The sequence below is a fragment of the Hypomesus transpacificus genome, chromosome 10, assembly GCF_021917145.1.
Source record: "Hypomesus transpacificus isolate Combined female chromosome 10, fHypTra1, whole genome shotgun sequence".
NCBI lineage: Eukaryota > Metazoa > Chordata > Actinopteri > Osmeriformes > Osmeridae > Hypomesus > Hypomesus transpacificus.
The window spans coordinates 13,183,725-13,206,155 of NC_061069.1; the positions used below are offsets into that span (position 1 = coordinate 13,183,725).

The 22,431-nt window shown below is 50.5% G+C and overlaps 4 protein-coding genes across 4 annotated transcripts; 3 read left to right on the forward strand and 1 right to left on the reverse strand.

The window, feature by feature from the left end:
* The first annotated feature begins 233 nt into the window (after positions 1-233).
* arpc5a (actin related protein 2/3 complex, subunit 5A) lies at positions 234-2,194 on the forward strand. The gene is made up of 4 exons (XM_047027449.1): positions 234-505; positions 853-925; positions 1,104-1,280; positions 1,454-2,194. Exons 1-4 carry the CDS (start codon positions 366-368, stop codon positions 1,514-1,516), a joined length of 453 nt encoding a protein of 150 aa, XP_046883405.1. The 5' UTR covers positions 234-365; the 3' UTR covers positions 1,517-2,194.
* Positions 2,195-3,403: 1,209 nt separating this feature from the next.
* On the reverse strand, positions 3,404-9,232 carry rnf2 (ring finger protein 2). Its single transcript, XM_047027429.1, has 7 exons — positions 9,140-9,232; positions 8,179-8,275; positions 6,668-6,828; positions 6,217-6,432; positions 4,950-5,216; positions 4,689-4,860; positions 3,404-4,230 (listed from the first exon to the last, which is right to left on the reverse strand). The coding sequence occupies exons 2-7, from the start codon at positions 8,263-8,265 to the stop codon at positions 4,129-4,131; spliced, it is 1,005 nt and encodes a 334-aa protein (XP_046883385.1). The 5' UTR covers positions 8,266-8,275; positions 9,140-9,232; the 3' UTR covers positions 3,404-4,128.
* A 647-nt stretch (positions 9,233-9,879) lies between these two features.
* On the forward strand, positions 9,880-20,226 carry LOC124472390 (protein Niban 1-like). The gene is given in 17 exon segments (XM_047027183.1): positions 9,880-10,136; positions 12,523-12,626; positions 12,659-12,685; positions 13,543-13,671; positions 13,973-14,087; positions 14,193-14,351; positions 14,956-15,071; positions 15,259-15,354; positions 15,568-15,731; positions 15,819-15,945; positions 16,291-16,449; positions 16,451-16,495; positions 16,688-16,708; positions 16,710-16,790; positions 16,897-17,004; positions 17,703-17,815; positions 17,923-20,226. Coding segments are annotated over 17 exon segments (1,638 nt in total). The 5' UTR covers positions 9,880-10,084; the 3' UTR covers positions 17,945-20,226.
* On the forward strand, positions 17,945-20,226 carry LOC124472528 (uncharacterized threonine-rich GPI-anchored glycoprotein PJ4664.02-like). The gene is made up of 2 exons (XM_047027447.1): positions 17,945-18,342; positions 18,385-20,226. The coding sequence occupies exon 2, from the start codon at positions 18,472-18,474 to the stop codon at positions 19,294-19,296; it is 825 nt and encodes a 274-aa protein (XP_046883403.1). The 5' UTR covers positions 17,945-18,342; positions 18,385-18,471; the 3' UTR covers positions 19,297-20,226.
* Positions 20,227-22,431: the final 2,205 nt, after the last annotated feature.

Sequence of the window (22,431 nt, forward strand, 5' to 3'; positions counted from 1 at the left end):
GTCTGGAACGAGAAAGCGACGCTTTTTAAGCTCAGCTCCATCTGCTGTTGGAATACGGGTACTGACTCTTTCCGAAAAGTAAACTTTGTCTGCTAAATGCACCGACGTCTACCGGTTGCTTTGGAATGAGTGGTTACACGTTTCAAATGTTTAAAGTGTCAAAGGTTTTTCTATTAGCTATCTCCTGTCTATACAACGACATTTATAACTGCCACCAAGGTTCTGTCACCAGGGGGCAGCAATGCGGAAGTGAATCACAGTCGATGCGGAGACAGGAAGAGAGGCGCGTCTCATTTCTGTAAAAGCTTGAGAGAAAGCGGCATCATAATTATAGTGTGAATTATTAGAAAATTAAATTTGTTAAAATGTCGAAGAATACCATGTCGGACCGCTTCCGGAAGGTCGACGTTGATGAGTACGACGAGAACAAGTTTGTGGACGATGAGGACGGCGCGGACAGCCAGGCCGGCCCGGATGAAGCCGAGGTGGATTCGCTCATCAGACAATATCCTTTACGTTACCTTTATATGTACTATTACATTACATACTGTGTGTGTGTGTAAGAGATAGAGAACGTCTGCAGGTTTTGTTATTGTGTTGCGGATCAATCACCGTAGTTCAGCAGTCCACGGCGTGCGTGATCTTCTATTATTGTGTCTTACTGCAGCCTTGCGATTGGCATGTGTGGCACTAACTGTTTTAACGTATCAGTAAAGCAACATCCCTGAGGGTATTAGTGTGTAGAAGAGTTGCAGAAGGTGCGCTAGAGGCGGTGTGTACTGACGTCAATCATAGCCGTCTATTAGCGGTTTCACTTAGTGAACTATGTGTTGTCCTTGACGGCCGATGCACAGGGAATCTCGTAGCAGCTCTACAGGCCGTGCTGAAAAATCCTCCCATCAACACCAAAAACCAGAACGTTAAGGTAACCAGGAACCTACAGTAGAACCAGACCAGTAGACCGAGCAGTAGAGATCGGTAGAACCCAAAGCAGGACAGATAGTTATTTTATTGACTTGAAATGACAAAACACTGTTTGGGAGAGCCCTTCTCACTCACTGTTCTCTCCCCCATCTCTCTCTCCCCATCTCTCTCCCCCCCAGGATCGGGCAGAGGCGCTGGTGCTGAGGGTGCTGAGCAGCTTCAAGAGCAGTGACATAGAGAAGGCTGTTCAGACTCTGGACAGCTGTGGCGTAGACCTGCTCATGAAGTACATCTACACGGGCTTCCAGAAGCCCTCCGACAACAGCAGCGCTGTGCTGCTGCAGTGGCACGAGAAGGTACACACACACACACACACACAAACACACACTCTGGGGCACACACACTTTATACAATGAATTGACCCATTTTTATTGTGCGTGTACGTGTGTGTGTGCATGCACATGTGTGTGTGCGTGCACGTGTGTGTGTGTGCACGTGCGTGTGTGTGTGTGTGTGTGTGTGTGCGCAGGCTCTGGCAGTGGGAGGCGTGGGCTCCATCGTCAGGGTGCTGACTGCCAGGAGGACGGTGTAGATAAGGACCTGATCCACAGGGTCCGTGCTGGCAATGGACCCTCCAACCGCGCGCTACACGCTACATACAACATGCTACATACTACATGTTGCGCTAGACGCTACATGTAATGTGCTACATGTTATAGGTGACACATTATGTGGTACATGCAACATATTACATGCTACAACCCTATTCCTGACTGCCAGTCAGACAGCCTTCATCCTCTCCTGCTCTCGTCTCAATACAATCCCCCCCCGCCCCCCTTAGGATGGAGATCTGATCTGATGTGAGGGGTTGGTAACAGCCCTAAACAGGAGGGGAAGTTTACCCTGCCCAGAGGGGAGAGAGGGGAGGGAAGGAGGGAGTGGAGGGAAGGAGGGAGGGGAGGGGGATTGAGACGTGGCCGCCTGTCTCCTCACAGGAGGGGGCAGTCTAGTCAGGATTGAGCTCCAACCACAAGACATGAGACAAGCATGAGCCTCTGTATTAACCAGTGTGTGTGTGTGTGTGTGTGAGTGAGTGAGTGTGTTCCGCTTGTGAGAAGGAGCTGATGTGTTCGTAGCCTCACACCATAAGCAGGGGGTGTTTGAGGAAGGGGGTGCATGTTGAATCGGAGCACCAGATGCCTTATAGAAGCCTTGTGTTTTGATATGCTGTACATGACTTTCTGGATGCAATAAAGGAATTCATACGAGACTGCTGTGCTTCTGGTTCTGAGGACACACACATGTACACACACACAACACTCACCTGTCTGCGACTGTCAGGTTCTCTGTCAGTACCTGTCATCTGCACCTGTCACAACCATCTCACACACACACCCTTAAATACGTACACACCCTAAGACACATACACTACATTAACACACAGACATGAATAACTAAACCCCATCAGATGTTATGGTATAAGCCAGTCTCTCTGAAGAGAAAGGCTGATTTATAATCTACCAGACTGGTAACTAGTCAAGGATCATCTTTTCTGGTAACTAGTCAAGGATCATCTTTTCTGGTAACTAGTCAAGGATCATCTTTTCTTCAACTAGACAATCGTTAGTGTGAATCCCTAGAAGACTGAATCGAGATTCATATGTGAATTAATTTGAACCACCCAGGCTGTTGTGGTACTGTCCCTGCTTTCAGAGCATGCACACTAACCCAGTGAGCTAACAGGGGAGTCCAGCTTTCTTCTGGTTTTCTGACACCCCAACACTGCAGGTTGTTACAACTAGATAGTTCAATGTCAAATTTAAATGTTGAGTGGAGATTGTTATAATCCCTGATAGCTCAGTGGTTAAGGATGTGGGCTAATCTGCGAGGGGTCTTGTGTTCAAATCTGGCTGAAGGATCCTCATACAGCTCAATTTTTGTCTTTGTCACCTCGTGGTTGAGCCCGTCCTGGTGGAACGGTTGGATCCACACACACAAACTTCAAGCACATTGAAACACACTGAATTAATGTTGACACACATTGTTTATTTTCCCAAACAGATAATGCAGTATACAGTTTTCCCCAAACAACAAGAAATTATATTTACGTTGAAGACTAGCTCAACTAAAAACTCAACATGCTCTAAAAAGATAACACACTTCAGCCTCTTATTCTGTCACACACATACACACACACTCTCTCTCTCTCTTCTGTCACACACACACACTCTTCTGTCACACACACACACTCGAGGGGGTGAAGGTGATGGAGGAGGTGTGTGGTGCTGACTAGCCCCTCCTCCTCCTGAAAACGTACTGGGGCCGTGTTGGCAAAAACGTTTAATGAAAAAGAAAAGTCGTACGTACATGTAAATAAATCTCCATAAAGTCCCCCAGCCCCCCCCCCAACCTCCCCCCCTTCATAGATCTCCCCCCTCCCTCCCTTGACCTCCCCCCTTGACCCCCCCTCCTTCCCTCCCTCCCCCCTGTACAAAAGAGAGATATATAAAACACCACTCAGGCAGCCACTACCCACCAGAAAACCTACCGGGTAACCATGGTGATAGGGGAGCCTACAAGAGCACCACCTGACACACACACATACACAGCTCCTCTGAGGCACTTCACAAACAACCGTTGTGGTCACGCACCATGAACACCGACAGCTTTCTGACAGGCTGAGCTAGGATGGATGATGAGCGATGGATGACAGCTAAAGGATGGATGATGAAAGATGGATGACAGCTAAAGGATGGATGATGAGTGATGGATGACAGCTAAAGGATGGATGATGAGTGATGACAGCTAAAAGATGGATGATGAGTGATGACAGCTAAAGGATGGATGATGAGTGATGATGACAGCTATAGGATGGATGAGTGATGATGACAGCTAAAGGATGGATGATGAGTGATGATGACGTAACTAAAGGATGGATGATGAGTGATGATGACGTAACTAAAGGATGGATGATGAGTGATGATGACAGCTAAAGGATGGATGATGAGTGATGGATGAGGGTCCCAGGTTAGGGTCATGTAGGCTCTCAGTAACACTGTAGTACCTCTGCTGACCTCCAGAGAGAAAAGGGGGTGGGGGAGGGGAGAGAGAATCAGAGAGGGAGGGTTAGAAAACCAGAGAGAGATGGAAGGAGATAGAGATGGAGAGCGAGGGAGGGATGTGAGTCTGTTCCAGTCAGTTGCTCTACTTGTGCTCCTTGGTGGGGGCAAAGTAGAGCTCCATGGGCTTGTTGACCTTCCAGTACTTCTCACTGACCAGCTCCAGAGAGAAGGAACCATTCAGGACCTGGGAGGAAGAGGAGGGGGCAGGGAGGAAGAGGAGAGATGGTGGAGGAAGAGGAGGGGGCAGGGAGGAAGAGGAGAGATGGTGGAGGAAGAGGAGGGGGCAGGGAGGAAGAGGAGAGATGGTGGAGGAACAGGAGGGGGCAGGGAGGAAGAGGAGAGATGGTGGAGGAAGAGGAGGGGGCAGGGAGGAAGAGGAGAGATGGTGGAGGAAGAGGAGGGGGCAGGGAGGAAGAGGAGAGATGGTGGAGGAACAGGAGGGGGCAGGGAGGAAGAGAAAGAGAGGAAGAGAGCAACACAAAATTAGAATAAGGGAAATTCTAAACATCAATACAGCTTCTTTAAATATAATGGTATATTTACAGAGAATGAGAGGTGTGGAGAACATGCGCTGAACTGCTGGCTGGCTGAGGGGTCAGATGGTGTGTGTGTGTGTGTGTGTGTGTGTGTGTGAGAGCATACAGTGAACTGCTGGCTGGCTGTGGGGATGTAGATGGTGTACTGCTTCTCGCTGGCTGCGTCCACACTGGCTGGGCTGCTCTCCTGAGTCCTCCTCAGCTCCTCCAGAGCCAGACGCACCGCCAGGTACTTAGACAGGTGGTCCACCGTGGCGTTACCCGACGTCTTGATATACCTGCACCAGACAGAGACACGGGGGGTGTGTCAGGAGTGTGTGTGTGTGAGGTGTGTGTGTGTGAGGTGTGTGTGTGTGAGGTGTGTGACCTGGTCTGGGCAGGGTCCTCCTTCTCCATGAGGGTGGGGTGAGGGCGGAACACCAGCTCTATCTCGCTCGCCCCGTCCAGTGCCAGCTCTACCGCTCCGTTCTCCGCAGCGTTGTCCATGTCCAGCCCCGAGTCGTCTGACGTCTTGGTCCGCTTGATGCTAGGCCCCGCCTCCTGGTTGCTATGGACCGAGGCGTTGCTACAGTGGGAGCTGTTGTCCTCGGCGCCGCTGCCGTGATCAAGCTGGTGCTTCTTACCTCGCTGCAGCCTGCTGGCCCCAGGGGGGAGGGAGAGGAGAGGGAGGTCAGGACAGGGAGGGGGTCGAGGCCATTTTGGAGCACAAAGATTGAGAGCAGAGCCAGGTAGAAATAGAGGGATGGAAAGAACAGCAGGATGGAGGAGAGAGAGAGCAGGATGGAGGAGAGAGCAGGATGGAGGAGAGAGAGAGAGAGCAGGATGGAGGAGAGCGAGAGAGAGAGAGAGAGAGAGAGAGAGAGAGAGAGAGAGAGAGAGAGAGAGAGAGAGAGAGAGAGAGAGAGCAGGATGGAGGAGAGAGCAGGTTGGAGGAGAGAGAGAGAGAGCAGGATGGAGGAGAGAGCAGGTTGGAGGAGAGAGAGAGAGAGCAGGATGGAGGAGAGAGAGCAGGATGGAGGGAAGGAGGAGAGCGGGATGTAGGAGAGAGAAAGAGAGCAGGATGGAGGAGAGACAGAGAGAGAGAGAGAGAGAGAGAGAGAGAGAGAGAGAGAGAGAGAGAGAGCAGGATGGAGGAGAGAGAAGGATGGAGGAGAGAGCAGGTTGGAGGAGAGAGAGAGAGAGCAGGATGGAGGAGAGAGCAGGATGGAGGAGAGAGAGAGAGCAGGATGGAGGAGAGAGAGAGAGAGAGAGAGAGAGAGAGAGAGAGAGAGAGAGAGAGAGAGAGCAGGATGGAGGAGAGAGAGAGAGAGAGAGAGCAGGATGGAGGAGAGAGAGCAGGATGGAGGGAAGGAGGAGAGCGGGATGTAGGAGAGAGAGAGAGAGAGAGCAGGATGGAGGAGAGAGAGAGAGAGAGCAGGATGGAGGAGAGAGAGAGAGCAGGATGGAGGAGAGAGAGAGAGAGAGAGAGCAGGATGGAGGAGAGAGAGAGAGAGAGCAGGATGGAGGAGAGAGAGAGAGAGAGCAGGACGGAGGAGAGAGAGAGAGAGCAGGATGGAGGAGAGAGATAGAGAGAGCAGGATGGAGGAGAGAGAGAGAGAGAGAGCAGGATGGAGGAGAGAGAGGGGGACCCAGACCTGTTCATGGCCTGTATCTTGAGGCCCTCCTCAATGCTGTTGCTAAGGGCGTGCTGGTTGTTGTGCTTGCTGATGCGCGCCAGCACCCTCTCCTGGTGCGCCTCGTACTCGTCTCTGCTGGGGTATATCTTGCTGATCAGGGCGTCGAAGTTGGGGTCTGGACGCAGGGAGCGCTTCGACACTAGCTTCTTCCTGCACGTCGGACACTCCTTGTTCCTGGTTCGCAGGGGGAGCCAATCAGGAGGGTTAGAACTGGGGGGAGGGAGGGGGGGCAGAGGGAGTGGGGGATGGATGCAGGTGCTGATTGTGTTGTTCCTACAACACACACGTTCATGTAAACAAACACACACTCTCCTTTCCTCTCCCACCCTCCATTTCTCCCCCCCACCCCTTCTCCTTCTACCTCCCCCTCTCTCTCCCCCCCACCCCCTCTCTCCCCCCCTCCTCTCACCCGGAGCGCAGCGCGGTGATGATGCAGTCGGCACAGAAGCGGTGCAGGCACTCCTTGGTGGTCATAGTGTTCTTCAGCATGTCCAGGCATATGGGACACATCAGCTCACTGTGGAGGGAGCGAGGAGACACCGCGATCTCCAGACCATCTGTGATGGCCTCCTGCAGGACGGGGAAACATAGGAGCACCGTTACACACAACACAACCACACCAGAACACCACAGGTTACACACAACCACACCACAACACCACAGGTTAGACACAACACCACACCAGAACACCACAGGTTACACACAACACCACCAGAACACCACAGGTTAGACACAACACCACACCAGAACACCACAGATTAGACAACACCACCACAACACCACAGGTTAGACACAACACCACACCACACCACAACACCACAGGTTAGACAACACCACCACAACACCACAGGTTAGACACAACACCACCACAACACCACAGGTTAGACAACACCACCACAACACCACAGGTTAGACACAACACCACCACAACACCACAGGTTAGACACAACACCACCACAACACCACAGGTTAGACACAACACCACCACAACACCACAGGTTAGACACAACACCACCACAACACCACAGGTTAGACACAACACCACACCAGAACACCACAGGTTACACACAACACCACCAGAACACCACAGGTTAGACACAACACCACACCAGAACACCACAGATTAGACAACACCACCACAACACCACAGGTTAGACACAACACCACACCACACCACAACACCACAGGTTAGACAACACCACCACAACACCACAGGTTAGACACAACACCACCACAACACCACAGGTTAGACAACACCACCACAACACCACAGGTTAGACACAACACCACCACAACACCACAGGTTAGACACAACACCACCACAACACCACAGGTTAGACACAACACCACCAGAACACCACAGGTTAGACAACACCACAGGTTAGACACAACCACACCAGAACACCACAGGTTAGACACAACACCACACCAGAACACCACAGGTTAGACACAACACCACAGGTTAGACACAACACCACAGGTTAGACAACACCACAGGTTAGACACACAACCACACCACAACACCACAGGTTAGACACAACACCACACCACAACACCACAGGTTAGACACAACACCACTAGAACACCACAGGTTAGACACAACACCACAAGTTAGACACAACACCACAGGTTAGACAACACCACAGGTTAGACACAACCACATCAGAACACCACAGGTTAGACACAACCACACCACAACACCACAGGTTAAACACCACCACATAACACAACACCACAAAACAGTAGCATAGTTAGACCCAACACACAGTAGCATAGTTAGCACAATACACAGTAACACAACACCGTACAGCACATTCTCTCTGTTACACAGACCACCCCATCACACAGCACTGTTAACCCCGCACCTGAGTCCCATCCAGCGGATAAGCGTGACTCCCCTCACACACACTGCGGACGTACCTGCGGCGTTCTCTGCAGCTCGTACAGACTGAGTTCCCACGTCTTACTGAGGGCTTGCACCCCATTTGTCTGCACAGTCTGTGTCATCCTGTCGGTTCTGGAACGAAGGGAAAACAGATGCACGTTACTGTACAACTACCCGAGGCCAACCGAAATGTACTAGAATGCTATGCTATGTTGACTGTCGAATCAAGGTAGCGCTCAGCGCTTGTCACTAGGTAGCCAGCGTGCTAATGCTGCTGCTGCTGTGTGTTGACTGGCTAGCTAAGCTACCTAGCTAAAAACAACATCCAAAACAATGACTGAAAGACTGACTACAAGGCAGCAAGCTTTCTTAAGGTTTAGATTTGAGATTGTTATGCTTTTTAAATGTGTTTTTCATCTTGTCCTGTGAGCTAATTATTTATTTTCCCCCGGAGATTTAATGAACCACCGTCTGATTGACTTGAGTAGCTAGCTAGCCAGCTAGCGACCAAAACATTGACGGCAGACACAGCTAATGTAATGACAGCACCCACGGACAAGCTAACGACAGCTAACGACGTGACGTTAGCTTTGCCAGTTTATCTTTGTCTTTGTGTTTAATAAAATATATCATGAAATAATCGGCTTAAAACAATGTGCCCAAGTTTCACATTATTTTCACACAGGAAAATTACCAGTGATTTAAAACGTACACGAGTAATAGATACGGTTTAACTCGTTAAAATGCCCCGAAAACGCAAATACAAGACTGTCTGGAAACAGAACCAAGAGACTAGCTAGGAGGCTTATGCTAGGTAGCTAGCTACTGTAGCCTACCTAATTGCTAAGATGACTATTATTACGGCCATTGACGAGATTTTGAAGACTGGTCATTTGCCATAAAGTTGGCAGACCAATACTCGGTTAACTATAATGGTCGGTTTGTAATGCAAAACGGTAACATATATATCAATGCGTTTCTTTCGTTGCTACTTACATTTCTGTGTTGTGGATACAGAGAAATAGCCAGCGCGTTCTGGCGACTGCAATATGGCGGCTTCAGTCTTCGCAATGGTGTTTGGGAAACGTAGGAATTAGGAACGTAGCCAAAACATCATGAAAACGGAGAGCCAGTGTCGTCCCATGTTAATTACACTCTAGGATCCAAGTCTAGGTCTAAACTAGGGTTTTAGACATATCCTGCTAAACACATCGGAAATATTAATCACGTTGATGTCATGCTGCAAACACTTATTTTGCCACGATTGTAGAGCCTATCATTCAGATGGGCTATTTGAAACGTCAACGTTTCACAAAGACTATAGGCTACCTTTGCTATCACCATATACATACAATTGTGTTTTCATGACTACGATCCAGCGAAAAATTGCTGTAGACTGTAAAAAGAAAAAACGGACAGGAAGTTTTTGTCAGATAGCATATAATCACTTTCTGGCGTAACATCTGCCGGTTCTATCAACTTAAGTAAACAGATGCACACTTAAAGTTAATTTAAAGTAAGCTATAGCCTCCCGTATGCCTAAGTGGAGATCTACGCAGCCTCAGCCTAAGTCAAATAGGCTGTAAGTGTTATGAGATATGACTCAGATAACCTAAATGTTTAGCCTAACACACAATGCTAAGCGTTTAATACCCTGACAGTGACTTTCAGACTCAATATATGAGATCAAAAGGTCCATAAGTACCCTAGAGAACGTGCAGGCGGTGCCAACTCAATTTGAGGAAGTTCTCATCTCATCCGCACCGTTCAGAAGGCTTCTCATATTCAAGCGCGCGCCTCTGACCGTTCTTTTAAGTGCGCTCGCTCCATCCATACCACAACACCAAAGAGCGGCTGTCCTTTCTGCTACTACGGGCGGGTTAGCTACATATTCAGCGGCTCACGGGGAACCGTGGTAGGCCAAAGGCCGGTTGTGCAAAAATGGGAGCATCTTCTAGTCTTCTGGACGAAACTAAAGCAAACTACATTAAAGGTAGGTAAATTTGCACTTTCCCAGACACGCTGTTCGTCAAAAACCTTCATGTGTCTGTTCTCTGCAGCGGGATCTATTTACAAGAGACGAAAGGGAGTGTGAAAATATTGAGGAAATGTTTTATGAAGTATGCCGAGGGGATGAGAAAAGAGCCTAGTCATTTGAAAGTTTTGAAGTCGAAGTTTAAAACCAGTTTAACTACCGAGTCCTGTGAGACGATGAGCTCATGAAGACAGAAGACCAGGTGGGCAGGACCGTGTTACTCACTAACATTGTCTAAAATTGTGTAATATCCTGTGTTTTGGGACATTTGCTAATTTATAGTGTGTATATGTGTGGTTACTTGCAACATAATTGAGTTCTGCAACATAAAACATAAGTTGCTCTGGATAAGAGCGTCTGCTAAATGACTAAACGTAAATAGTTCAGATATGTAAAGATGGTCTTCAGAGAGTACTTCATCTTTCAATCTCGTCCTCCCCACTTCCCCTCTCTCTCTGTCCTCCTCACTTCCTCTATCTCTCCGTCCTCATCTCTCTCTCCTGCCCACTCCCTCTCAGTCATCTCCACTTCCTCTCTGTCTCTCTCTCCCTCTCTCTCAACCCCTCTCCCCCCCTCTATCTCCCTGGCTCAAGTACAGGTCCCTAAGGGAGTAAACAGTAAAACAGATTCTACAGATGGGAAACACTGAGTTGTTTAGTGGGTTAGCCAACTCCTCTCCTCTGAATGTGTGTGTCTGACTGTGTGTGTGTGTGTGAGAGAGAGAGAGAGAGAGAGAGAGAGAGTGTGTGTGTGTGTGAGAGAGAGTGTGTGTGTGTGTGTGTGAGAGAGAGAGTGTGTGTGTGTGTGTGTGTGAGAGAGAGAGTGTGTGTGTGTGTGTGTGTGTGAGAGAGTGTGTGTGTGTGTGTGTGAGAGAGAGACAGAGCAGGGTGATGGCTGCTGCTGCCATAGTGACCTCATCAGCGTGTGACACTTTCCAGCCCAGCTGCTGTGTGTGTAAGAGCAGTGTTATGATGTGTGTGAGAGCAGTTGTATGGATATGTGTGTGTGTGTGTGTGTGTGTGTGTGTGTGTGAGAGAGAGAGAGAAAGACAGAGAGCATTTCCTGTGGCTTACATTCCTTATTGTGCAGCTGAAAGCTGGAAAATACTTGTCTGGAGTTGTATATGGTCTAAATTAAGGTTAGAATTTGTATTAGATTAGTATTAAAGGTTGGAGTGAGGAGAAAGGGACCGGTGGTGTACTTGGGTTAGAAACCAGGTTCGGTGTTTGTTAGTTCTGATAGTTTTAGGGTTAGTGCGAGGGTTAGTGGTTTAAGAAAACTGGATTTTGAATGGGACTAAATTATGTCCCCACAAAAATAGAAATACAAACTTGTGTGTGTACGTGTGTGCACTAAACATCCATCCTATCAACATCCTGATGTTAAGTAAACCCAAACCACAAATAGTCCTTTATGTCTGTTATCATCAGCCTCTGCTGGGATGAGAGGAAGAGAGATAGAGGGAGGAAGAGAGAGAGCTAAATGACTGAGGGAGAGAGAGGGAGAGGGAGGAAGAGAGAGAGCTAAATGATTGAGGGAGAGAGAGGGAGGAAGAGAGAGATACAGACAGATAGACGGAGAGAGAGGGGGGGGGGTTGACCATAAATCCACTTTGCTGTAAGGATCATGAGAGATAAGAGTTAATGTGGTTATATACACAGTCCCATATCTGCACTAACTCTGCCCTCAAACACAGTGTGCGTGTGTCTATCTCTTTTCTCTACTATACATTACTACTCTTCTCTACAGTGGTCTCTACTCTGTATGTGTGTGTTTGTATTTATATATGTGTTTATATATGTGTGTGTATTTCAGTGTCTCCCACACATAGACTAATTTGTGGTGGTGCGCCACAGAATCAACACCGGCCGCCAAATATTGCGTTTTGTTACACTTTTTTTAACGCTATCTAAAACATGCAGCATATGGGTTCAGCCAGGGGCGAATCTAGGTTCCCACTTTTGGGGGGGCTAATCTGCTAGACAAGTGGGTTCCTCATCGTTCTTTTGGTGAGCTGTCTCACGAGCCTTACCCGTCGTCATGGAGCCGACCAGCTAAATAGTTATTTAGCACTAGTGTTGCTACCTGCATATATGCAGAAATTGTTGACAATATTTTCAGGCTTCAACCAGTGCTGCTCAAGCATGAAAACAGGGTCAGGGAGAGAAAGAGATAGATTTGTTAGACATTGAAGAAAGAGTAGGAGAGGAGGACAGCATCCAACATAGCTAATACATATATAATTTTAAAAAAAGTTTGCTTTATAATCTGTGGGAAACACTGTATTTATATATGTGTGTATACGTGTGTGTATTTATATATATGTGTACGTGTGTGTGTGTAGGCCGTGCGGAGGCGGAGCTAAAGAACTTCATTCCTCACTACCGACAGCAGGCCCTACAGGCCAGGGTGCAGCTGCTGCAGGAGGAGGCGGAGCCTCGCAGGGAGGGGCGGGGCCAGCTGCTGACTCCCAAGGTAAGGGGCGGGGCCAGCTGCTGACTCCCAAGGTAGGGGGTGGGGCCACAGGCGTCCTCATGAAGACGCTGAAAGTCCATCATGAGGCGTTAGTGTTCCATCATGAGGCGTTAGTGTTCCATCATGAGGCGTTAGTGTTCCATCATGAGGCGTTAGTGTTCCATCATGAGGCGTTAGTGTTCCATCATGAGGCGTTAATGTTCCATCATGAGGCGTTAGTGTTCCATCAAGAGGCGTTAGTGAAGTTTTAATTGAGTTTTTTGGGGGACAAATGGCTGTTTAGAGTTTTTTTGAGCAGTCACAGTATAAACCTCTGTACCTCAGGCACTGGGGGCTGGGTGTGGCTCCGTGGTTAGAACATTTACAGCAGATTTATGGGTCACAGGTTCAAATTGCCCTTGTATAGGTTGAATTATACTACTCCGTTGTCATGGACACGGACACAGGGAACGCCCTCTCCAAGCCCCCCGGAGAGCTCTGCGTGCACCTCCTGATTTTCCTGACTATCCGTCCGCTAGTCGGTCATTTTACGGATACCCCTTGGCTGTGATTGGTCCGCAATTGGTTCCACACACAAAGACCTCATGTGGCAGCGTTGCTCCACCCACAACCTTTGGAGTTCTATAAATTCAACGAATCCGTCCGCCACACACACACACCCACCATTAGCATAATGTCACTATCAGACGCTTTGAACTGACATAAGGCCGAATTATACTACTCCGACTCCGTTACGGACAGACAGACAAACGGAGGAGTATAATTCGGCCTTTTGTCAGGTCAAAGCGTCTGATAAATAGTGACATTATGCTAATGATGTGTGTGTGTGTATGGCATGTGTGTTTGTGTGTATGGTGTGTGTGTGTATGGTGTGTGTGTGTGTGCGTAGGAGATGAGGGGCTCAGAGGAGTTGTTGTACCAGAACAGTGTCAATTGCCATGATGACAGCAGGAAGTGGAAGGAGAGGTTTGTGGTCGTCAGGGGAAACCACACACTGGAACTCCACGACACCTTGGAGGTACTGAGGTGGTCTCATCTCTCTCTGCCAACATGTGCAGTTGTGAATACATTATGAAACAATGTTATGGATCTCTTCTCTCCCTCCCTTCTCCTCTTCTCTGCTCTCCTCTCCCTCCTCCTCCCCTCCTCTCGCTCCTCCCCCCTCTTCCCCCCCTCCTCCCCCTCCTCTCGCTCCTCCCCCCTCTTTCCCCCCTCTCTCCCCCTCCTCTCGCTCTTCCCCCCCTCCTCCCCCTCCTCTCGCTCCTCCCCCCTCCTCCCCCCCCCTCCTCTCCCTCCTCCCCCCTCTTCCCCCCCTCCAGAGCTTCAGCAGAGGGACCCCTGCCAGACACAGTCAGAGTTTAACAGGAGGGGAGGCGACGACCTCAGAGGACACATACTCTGCTCTGCTGGACAGGGCCTTTCCTGACCCCAATGGTGTGTGTGTGTGGCGGGGGGTGGGGGGGGGTACTAAGGGGTGCAGCTGTTTTCTAGTGTATCTAGTCCTGTGTGTGTGTGTGTGTGTATGGTGTGTGTGTGTAGGTGTGAAGGAGGAGACCCAGTCTGTGGTTCCTGCAGGATGGTTCCCTGTGTTCCTGTGTCTCCCCTACAGTCCAGACATCTTCTTCTGCTTCAGACAGGAAGAGCAACAAGCCCACTTCCTGTCCATCCTAAACACCTGCATCAGACACCAGAACCTTGGTATGCCACACACACACGCACTCACACAACCAGCTCGACAGTGAGTCATGCTCTCCTCTGCTGCCACATCCACTCTAGAACGTTCTGCTGCATCATGTTGTTGTTCTCTGGTTGCCGTGGCAACCAGCCAATAATACGACTGCTCTCGGCCGGCTTCCTGACAGGAAATGACTTCACAGCCAGCGGTTAACTGCTGGTTCAGTTTGAGTCTGTCCTCCTCCAACCCTGACCACACTTCCTCCACAGCTACACACGCTACACTTCCTGCCCTCAGCTGGTTAAAGCAGCTAGCTGTCCCGTGGTGCAGCTGGTTAAAGCAGCTAGCTGTCCCGTGGTGCAGCTGGTTAAAGCAGCTAGCTGTCCCATGGTGCAGCTGGTTAAAGAATTGTTTGTGAAATGTGACAACCCGAGCAAGATCGTGAGGAAGTGACCCCCTGTGACCCCCTGTGCTGTGCCCCAGTGCTGTGCCCCCCGATGCTGTGCCCCCCCGTGCTGTGCCCCTGTGCTGTGACCCCGTGCTGTGCCCCCCGATTCTGTGCCCCGGTGGTGTGCCCCCCGTGCTGTGCCCCCGTGCTGTGACCCCGTGCTGTGCCCCTGTCCCCAGGCTGGCGTGAGGGCCCCAGAGGGGAGGTGCTGGCACTGCAGAGAGCCCTGCTGTTCTACAGGCAGGAGAAAAACCACTACGAGGGCTGGGAGCTGGAACTGGGCTCTGACCTGCAGGTACACACACACATACATACACACACACACACACACACACACATACACACACACACACACGCACATACACACAGGGAACTGGGCTCTGACCTGCAGGTACACACACACACACAACGTATACACGCACACACATTACTGTACAAACACGTGTGTGTGTGTGTGTATATATGTATGTGTGTGTGTGTAGGTGCTGTGTAACCTGGTGATGGAGGAAACTGCTCCCCATCCCTCCAGACTGGACCTGCTGCCCAGACTGAGAGGCAGGAGGAGGCTGTGGACTGCTGTGAGTCACACACACACACCACACACACACACACACCACACACACACCACCCACACACCACACACACACACACACACACCACACACACACACACACCACCACACACACACACACACCACACACACACACACACATACGTATACACTTTGGATAAACCCAACGGTCAGTGGAGGGCGATGTAACCCTGCTGTTTGGCGCCCCCCTGGTTGACAGGTAGTGCAGGCAGCGTACCAATTGGTCCAGGAGCAGCTGGGGGCGGGGCTAGAGGCCCTGAAGGAGGAGTGTCGCCAAACTGCCTCGGCCAATCAGACGCTCATACGCTCCGACCTGGACCAGATCCTGGCCTCGCGAGCCCTTCTTACAGGACAAGCTGTCAGGTAACACACAAACACACACACACACGGTCACAGAGTGTGTTTCCCAGTGTGTGTGTTAACAGTGTGTGTGTGTGTGTGTGTGTCCAGAGTGTGTGTGTGTTCAAGCGGAGCGTGTGTGCAGCACCAGTGTGGCCCCCTGCCTGCCGTCCCTCCTGGAGGAGGTGAGGGGGGGGCGTCAGGGGGGGCTTACTGGCCCTGCGGCACCACCTGGAGGAGGGGATGACCTCTGCATGCCTCGCAACTGGGAGAGGGGGCGCAGGGGGGGGCCGGAGCAGGTCACCCATGGTGAGTGGAGGGAGGGGAGGGGGGGGGGGACGAGATGAGGCAGTGTCTCCTATTCCTTTGTGTTCCTTTTATCCCCCTCCTCTCCCCCCCCTCCTCCCCTCCCCCTCCTCCCCCTCTCCTCTCCCCCCCTCCTCTCCTCTCCTCCCCTCCCCCCTCTCCTCTCCCCTCCCCCCCTCCTCCCCTCCCCTCCTCTCCCCCCCCTCCTCTCCTCTCCCCCCTCTCCTCTACCCTCTTCTCCCCTCCCCTCTCCTCTACCCTCCTCCCTCCTCCCCTCCTCTCCTCTACCCCTCCCCCCCTCTCCTCTACCCTCCCCTCTCCTCCTCCCCTCCAGGTAGTGTCTCCCCTCTTCTCTGCCAGTCTGGAGCAGTGCTACCAGCCGGTGGAGCAGCTGAGGGAGAAGCTTCTAGACCTCCACCAGAGATTCAGATACTCCCAACTGCCAGCGGCTCATCCACACCACGCAGATAGACATGCAGCAGGTCTGTTCACACACAGACAGATAGACATGCAGCAGGTCTGTTCACACACAGACAGATAGACATGCAGCAGGTCTGTTCACACACAGACAGATAGACATGCAGATAGACAGACAGATAGACTGACACACAGAAAGTCTGGAAAAAATTGTTCTCTCTGTGTGTATATTTATATACATGTGTGTGTTTGTGTAGCTGATGGAAAGTGCTGTTCACCACCTTTGAGCTACTGGTCCAGTCAGAGCCACCAGCTCAGTGGAGCTCTACCGTAGAGAAGATCAAGCTACGCGTGCTCAAGGTACACACACACACACACACTATATATTTGATAATATATACAGCCAACCTGTGTCTGAAGTGTGCCGTCATAGCAGTTGACGTGTGTTGTGTTATCACGGTGACAGCTGTACGACCATGACAGCCGCTTGGTTCTGAAGAGGATCCTAAAGGAAGCTCTGACTGACATCACACTTCCTGTTCTACGCAGGAACTTGGCGCCCTCCTGTAAACCTGTATGTGAAAACCCTCTCTCCTCGCTCCATCATCATGTGTCTGATGCGCTGAGGTTGTGTTGTGGTGCGCTGAGGTTGTGTTGTGGTGCGCTGAGGTTGTGTTTGTGGTGCGCTGAGGTTGTGTTGTGGTGCGCTGAGGTTGTGTCTGATGCGCTGAGGTTGTGTCTGATGCGCTGAGGTTGTGTTGTGGTGCGCTGAGGTTGTGGTGCGCTGAGGTTGTGTTGTGGTGCGCTGAGGTTGTGTTGTGGTGCGCTGAGGTTGTGTTGTGGTGCGCTGAGGTTGTGTTGTGGTGCGCTGAGGTTGTGTTGTGGTGCGCTGAGGTTGTGTCTGGTGCGCTGAGGTTGTGTTGTGGTGCGCTGAGGTTGTGTCTGATGCGCTGAGGTTGTGTCTGATGCGCTGAGGTTGTGTTGTGGTGCGCTGAGGTTGTGTTGTGTGTGCGCTGAGGTTGTGTTGTGGTGCGCTGAGGTTGTGTTGTGGTGCGCTGAGGTTGTGTTGTGGTGCGCTGAGGTTGTGTTGTGGTGCGCTGAGGTTGTGTTGTGGTGCGCTGAGGTTGTGTTGTGGTGCGCTGAGGTTGTGTTGTGGTGCGCTGAGGTTGTGTTGTGGTGCGCTGAGGTTGTGTTGTGATGCGCTGAGGTTGTGTTGTGATGCGCTGAGGTTGTGGTTGTTGATGATGGATCATTGGTGTGTTGTGGTTACAGGAGCTGCAGAAGTTCGAGCAGTTTATCTTTGCTGACTACAGCCAGCTCATCCAGGTGGAGAACGTGTATGAAGACCTTCTACTCTGCCTGATCACCAAGGAAAATCGACAAGGGTACCCTCCTCCTCCTTCTCTCCTTCCTTCTCTCCCTCCTTCTCTCCCTCCTTCTCTCCCTCCTCATCATGCCTGTCTGTCTGAATGTCTCTCTCTCTCTCCTTTAGTGATGCTGGCAGCAGCCAGTGAGAAGAACAACCCATCTCCAGGTGGACAGTTCCAACCAAGCCACCAGTCAGTCCAGCTTGTCTTGCTACTCTGACCCTGGTCTTGACCCTGACCCCAACCCTGACCCCAGCCTCGGTTCAAAACCCAGACTTGACCTTGGCCCTGACCCCAGTCCTATCCCTGACCCTAATCTTGACCCAAGTCCTAACCCTAGTCTTGACCTCAGCCCTGACCCCAGTCCTAATCCTGACCCTAGTCTTGACCTCAGCCCTGACCCCAGTCCTAATCCTGACCCTAGTCTTGACCTCAGCCCTGACCCCAGTCCTAATACTGACCCTAGTCTTGACCTCAGCCCTGACCCCAGTCCTAATCCTGACCCTAGTCTTGACCTCAGCCCTGACCCCAGTCCTAATCCTGACCCTAGTCTTGACCTCAGCCCTGACCCCAGTCCTAATCCTGACCTTGACCCTAGTCCTGATCCTGTTTCTATCCATTCCTGTCCTCAACCCACCTCTGACCTCCAGCCTGCCTCTCTCAAGTCTGAGGAGATGTCTGACCCCAGCCCTTCCCCTGCCTCCCCCCCAGCCCCCCTCCCCGAGTTCTCACCTCAGGACCAGATTCCAGCAGCTCCCTCTGCTGTGGGAGAGACACACACAGGATGTGAGGTCATCGCTACAGGATGTGATGTCATTCCCACAGGATGTAATGTCATTGACATAGTGACCGACAGTCTTGCTTCTCTGTCTGCCACTGCGCCCCCTACTGGCCAGAGACAAGCTACTGACAGAGCAGTGTACCTTAACCCTCCTAAAGCACACCCTGAAACACGACACAGTGATATGATCCAAGATGCCACCCCCATAAGTGGCAGTGGTATGGTCCATGATACCACGCCCATGAGTGACAGTGGTACGGTCCAATCTGACACCCCCATAAGGGACAGTGGTACAGTCCAATCAGACACCCCCATAAGTGACAGTGGTACAGTCCAATCACACACCCCCATAAGTAACAGTGGTATGGTCCAATCAGACAACCCCATGAGTGACAGTGGTACGGTCCCATCAGACACCCCCATGAGTGACAGTGGTACGGTCCCATCAGACACCCCCATGAGTGACAGTGGTACGGTTCAATCAGACACCCCCATGAGTGACAGTGGTACGGTCCCATCAGACACCCCCATGAGTGATAATGGTACGGTCCCATCAAACACCCCCATGAGTGACAGTGGTACGGTCCAATCAGACACCCCCATGAGTGACAGTGGTACGGTCCAATCAGACACCCCCATGAGTGACAGTGGTACGGTCCCATCTGACACCCCCATGAGTGATAATGGTACGGTCCAAGATACTACCCCCCCCCAGTGAAAGTGGTACAGTCCAATCTGACACCCCCATGAGTAATAGTGATGCAGTCCAAGAAACCACCCCTATGAGTGAAAGTGGTACAGTCCATTCTGAATTCCCCATGAGTAATAGTGGTACGGTCCAATCAGGAGAGACCGGTGCTGAGGGGGAGGAGCCATCCTCCCCATTGGACAGTATCAAGCAGATCAGAGAGCTGGTGGTGGAGGTGATAGAGGTGGAGGACCTGGTGTACAGGCGTCCCCAAGGCAACAACACAGCCTGACCCGGCTTTGTCATGGCAACTGCACGGACACAACCCACAGCGTTGTTGCGGCAACATCACCGCCTGACCTGGCCAAGACATCTGGTCTGAAAAACGTTCATGTTGTCTTTAACCATCAACGTAACAATTGTACAATTTTAGACTTTTATATATATATATTATATATATGTAAAAAAAATAAAAAATACTTCACAAGAGTAAAACACCTCCGTACTGATGTCATTTTTGTTCCGTAATAAAAAATTACTAATGAAGTTCTCAGTGAAGACACAAGGTGTCATGGCAACGACCGGATGACATGGAGTCTGAGGTTTTATTAAGACATGAAGCCCTCATATAGAAAAAAACAGCTTCTATCTTACAGCTTATTAGATACTAATGAAACATGCAGAAATGTTCAATAACAAATGAAATACATCAAGCAGTAGTAGAGGTACACATCATCATAACCAAACACTTCCTGGTGAAAGGCCTCAGTGCAGTTGTAGTTCTAGGGGTGCAGTGATGTGGTAAATTGTAGTTTTTTTAAGATGGTGGTTAAGGATCAGGCGTGTCCCTGAATAAAGATGTCCTGGTTGAGAGTAGAAGTGAATATCTTCATACATCCACTGTCCTGAAGACACAGTTCCTCCACAACACCACCGAGGAGGAGGAACTTACAACCTTCTAGTACAGTATCACTCTCTTCATCACACACTCCAACATAGTCACTCCTCACCCTCCACCTCCCTCATCCAGCACTCCATACATCTTCCCCTCCCCCCTCTCTTTCTCCCCTCCTCCTCACTACAGGAGTCTCTCTACTGTGTCTATGAAGGAAGCTGCTCAGCATTACAGTAGAGCCATCTTTTCTCTCTCAAACACTCACCTTCACACACACACACTCTCATACCAAACACTTTCACACACACACATACACTCTCACCCACATATACCTGCCATGCAATACTGTCAGATGATCAGCTTCACCGTGTTAGCTACACAGGGTAACTAGTCTACCTGGTTATATACACAATCACAACCATAATGTGTTCATTTAGCAACCTATCGATGGGCAGTCAACCACTGCTCTAACCACTGAGCTACACCCATGCCCCAATAACTAGTCCTCCTAGGTAGTATAAATATAACTAGTCTTACGACCAGTCAGGTGGTCCTCTGTTACAGTGTCAAGAGTAGACTTGACTTCTGTTAGGTAATCCCATGGTTGGTTAGCGCCAAACGTTCCTGTTTTCCAACCCTGCTTTAGTTCACAGCATTAAAGGTGGAGCCCGTGCGTGGAAGCCTGCATGTGTGTGTGTGTGTGTGTGTGTGTACTGGATGTCATGGATGTGTGTGTATGCATGCTTGTGTGAGTGGGGTGGTTTGTGGTGGCATGCCTCCTTGAGTGTGTGTGTTCATCTAGAGTTGTTGTATTGGTAGTAGAACTGTTCATCAGGTCTAAAACCATAGGCCGTTGCTGGTCGCCCTGGAGACGAGGTTGACTGGTCAAATCCATCAGCATCACTGGATAGACAGACAAACAAAGATTATTGGTCAAATACATTTATAAAAATGTAATCAGAAAGAAAGCGAGAAAAGGATAATAGAGGAGGGGAGGGGAACTCACCCTGAGTGGGAGTCTCCATTCTGGTCGTGGAGACTGAAGAAGTCGGGACTAACTGTCCCATCAGCAGGAGTGATCCCATCTACACACACACACACACACACACACACACACACACACACACACACAGTGTTTTATCTATTACAGGTATTGTACTATAGAGATGGAGGTAGAGGAGGTACAGTACCTGTGCTTTAGAAGAGAGAGAGATTGAGGTAGAGGGTACCTGTGCTTTAGAAGAGAGAGAGAGATTGAGGTAGAGGGTACCTGTGCTTTAGAAGAGAGAGAGATTGAGGTAGAGGGTACCTGTGCTGTAGGAGAGAGAGAGAGATGGAGGTAGAGGAGGTACCTGTGCTGTAGAAGAGAGAGAGAGATTGAGGTAGAGGGTACCTGTGCTTTAGAAGAGAGAGAGATTGAGGTAGAGGGTACCTGTGCTGTAGGAGAGAGAGAGAGATGGAGGTAGAGGAGGTACCTGTGCTGTAGAAGAGAGAGAGAGATTGAGGTAGAGGGTACCTGTGCTTTAGAAGAGAGATTGAGGTAGAGGGTACCTGTGCTGTAGGAGAGAGAGAGATGGAGGTAGAGGAGGTACCTGTGCTGTAGGAGAGAGAGAGATTGAGGTAGAGGAGGTACCTGTGCTGTAGGAGAGAGAGAGAGATTGAGGTAGAGGAGGTACCTGTGCTGTAGGAGAGAGAGAGAGATGGAGGTAGAGGAGGTACCTGTGCTGTAGAAGAGGTCGGGGGGGTCCAGGTGAGACTCGTCTCCGTGCTGCGCTGGCTCCCCCCTCCTGTCGGCTCTCCACCATCTCCAGCCACTGGGCGTTGTGCCAGCGGAACTTCTCACTCTGGATCTTACTGCCCCACTCTGCATCGTACTCCTGTACACACAGTATACCCCATGATATCACTCTGGATCTTACTGCCCCACTCTGCATCGTACTCCTGTACACACAGTATACCCAGGATATCACTCTGGATCTTACTGTCCCACTCTGCATCTACTCCTGTACACACAGTATACCCAGGATAAGTTCATCCATGGGCATTAGTCACCCCTAGTCTGTGTGTGTGTACATCTGTGAGTGTGTGCGTGAGTGTGTGTGTGTTACTCACAGCGATGATGTCCAGAGTGTTGTCACACACCTTCCTGATCTCGGTGTTCTTATCGTGCATCAGGTCTATCAGGTAGGCAGGCGCCTCTACAGGGGCGGAGCTAAGGAACGTCACCATGACTACCAGGTGGGTGGGGTCATTGTCATACACACCCCTCC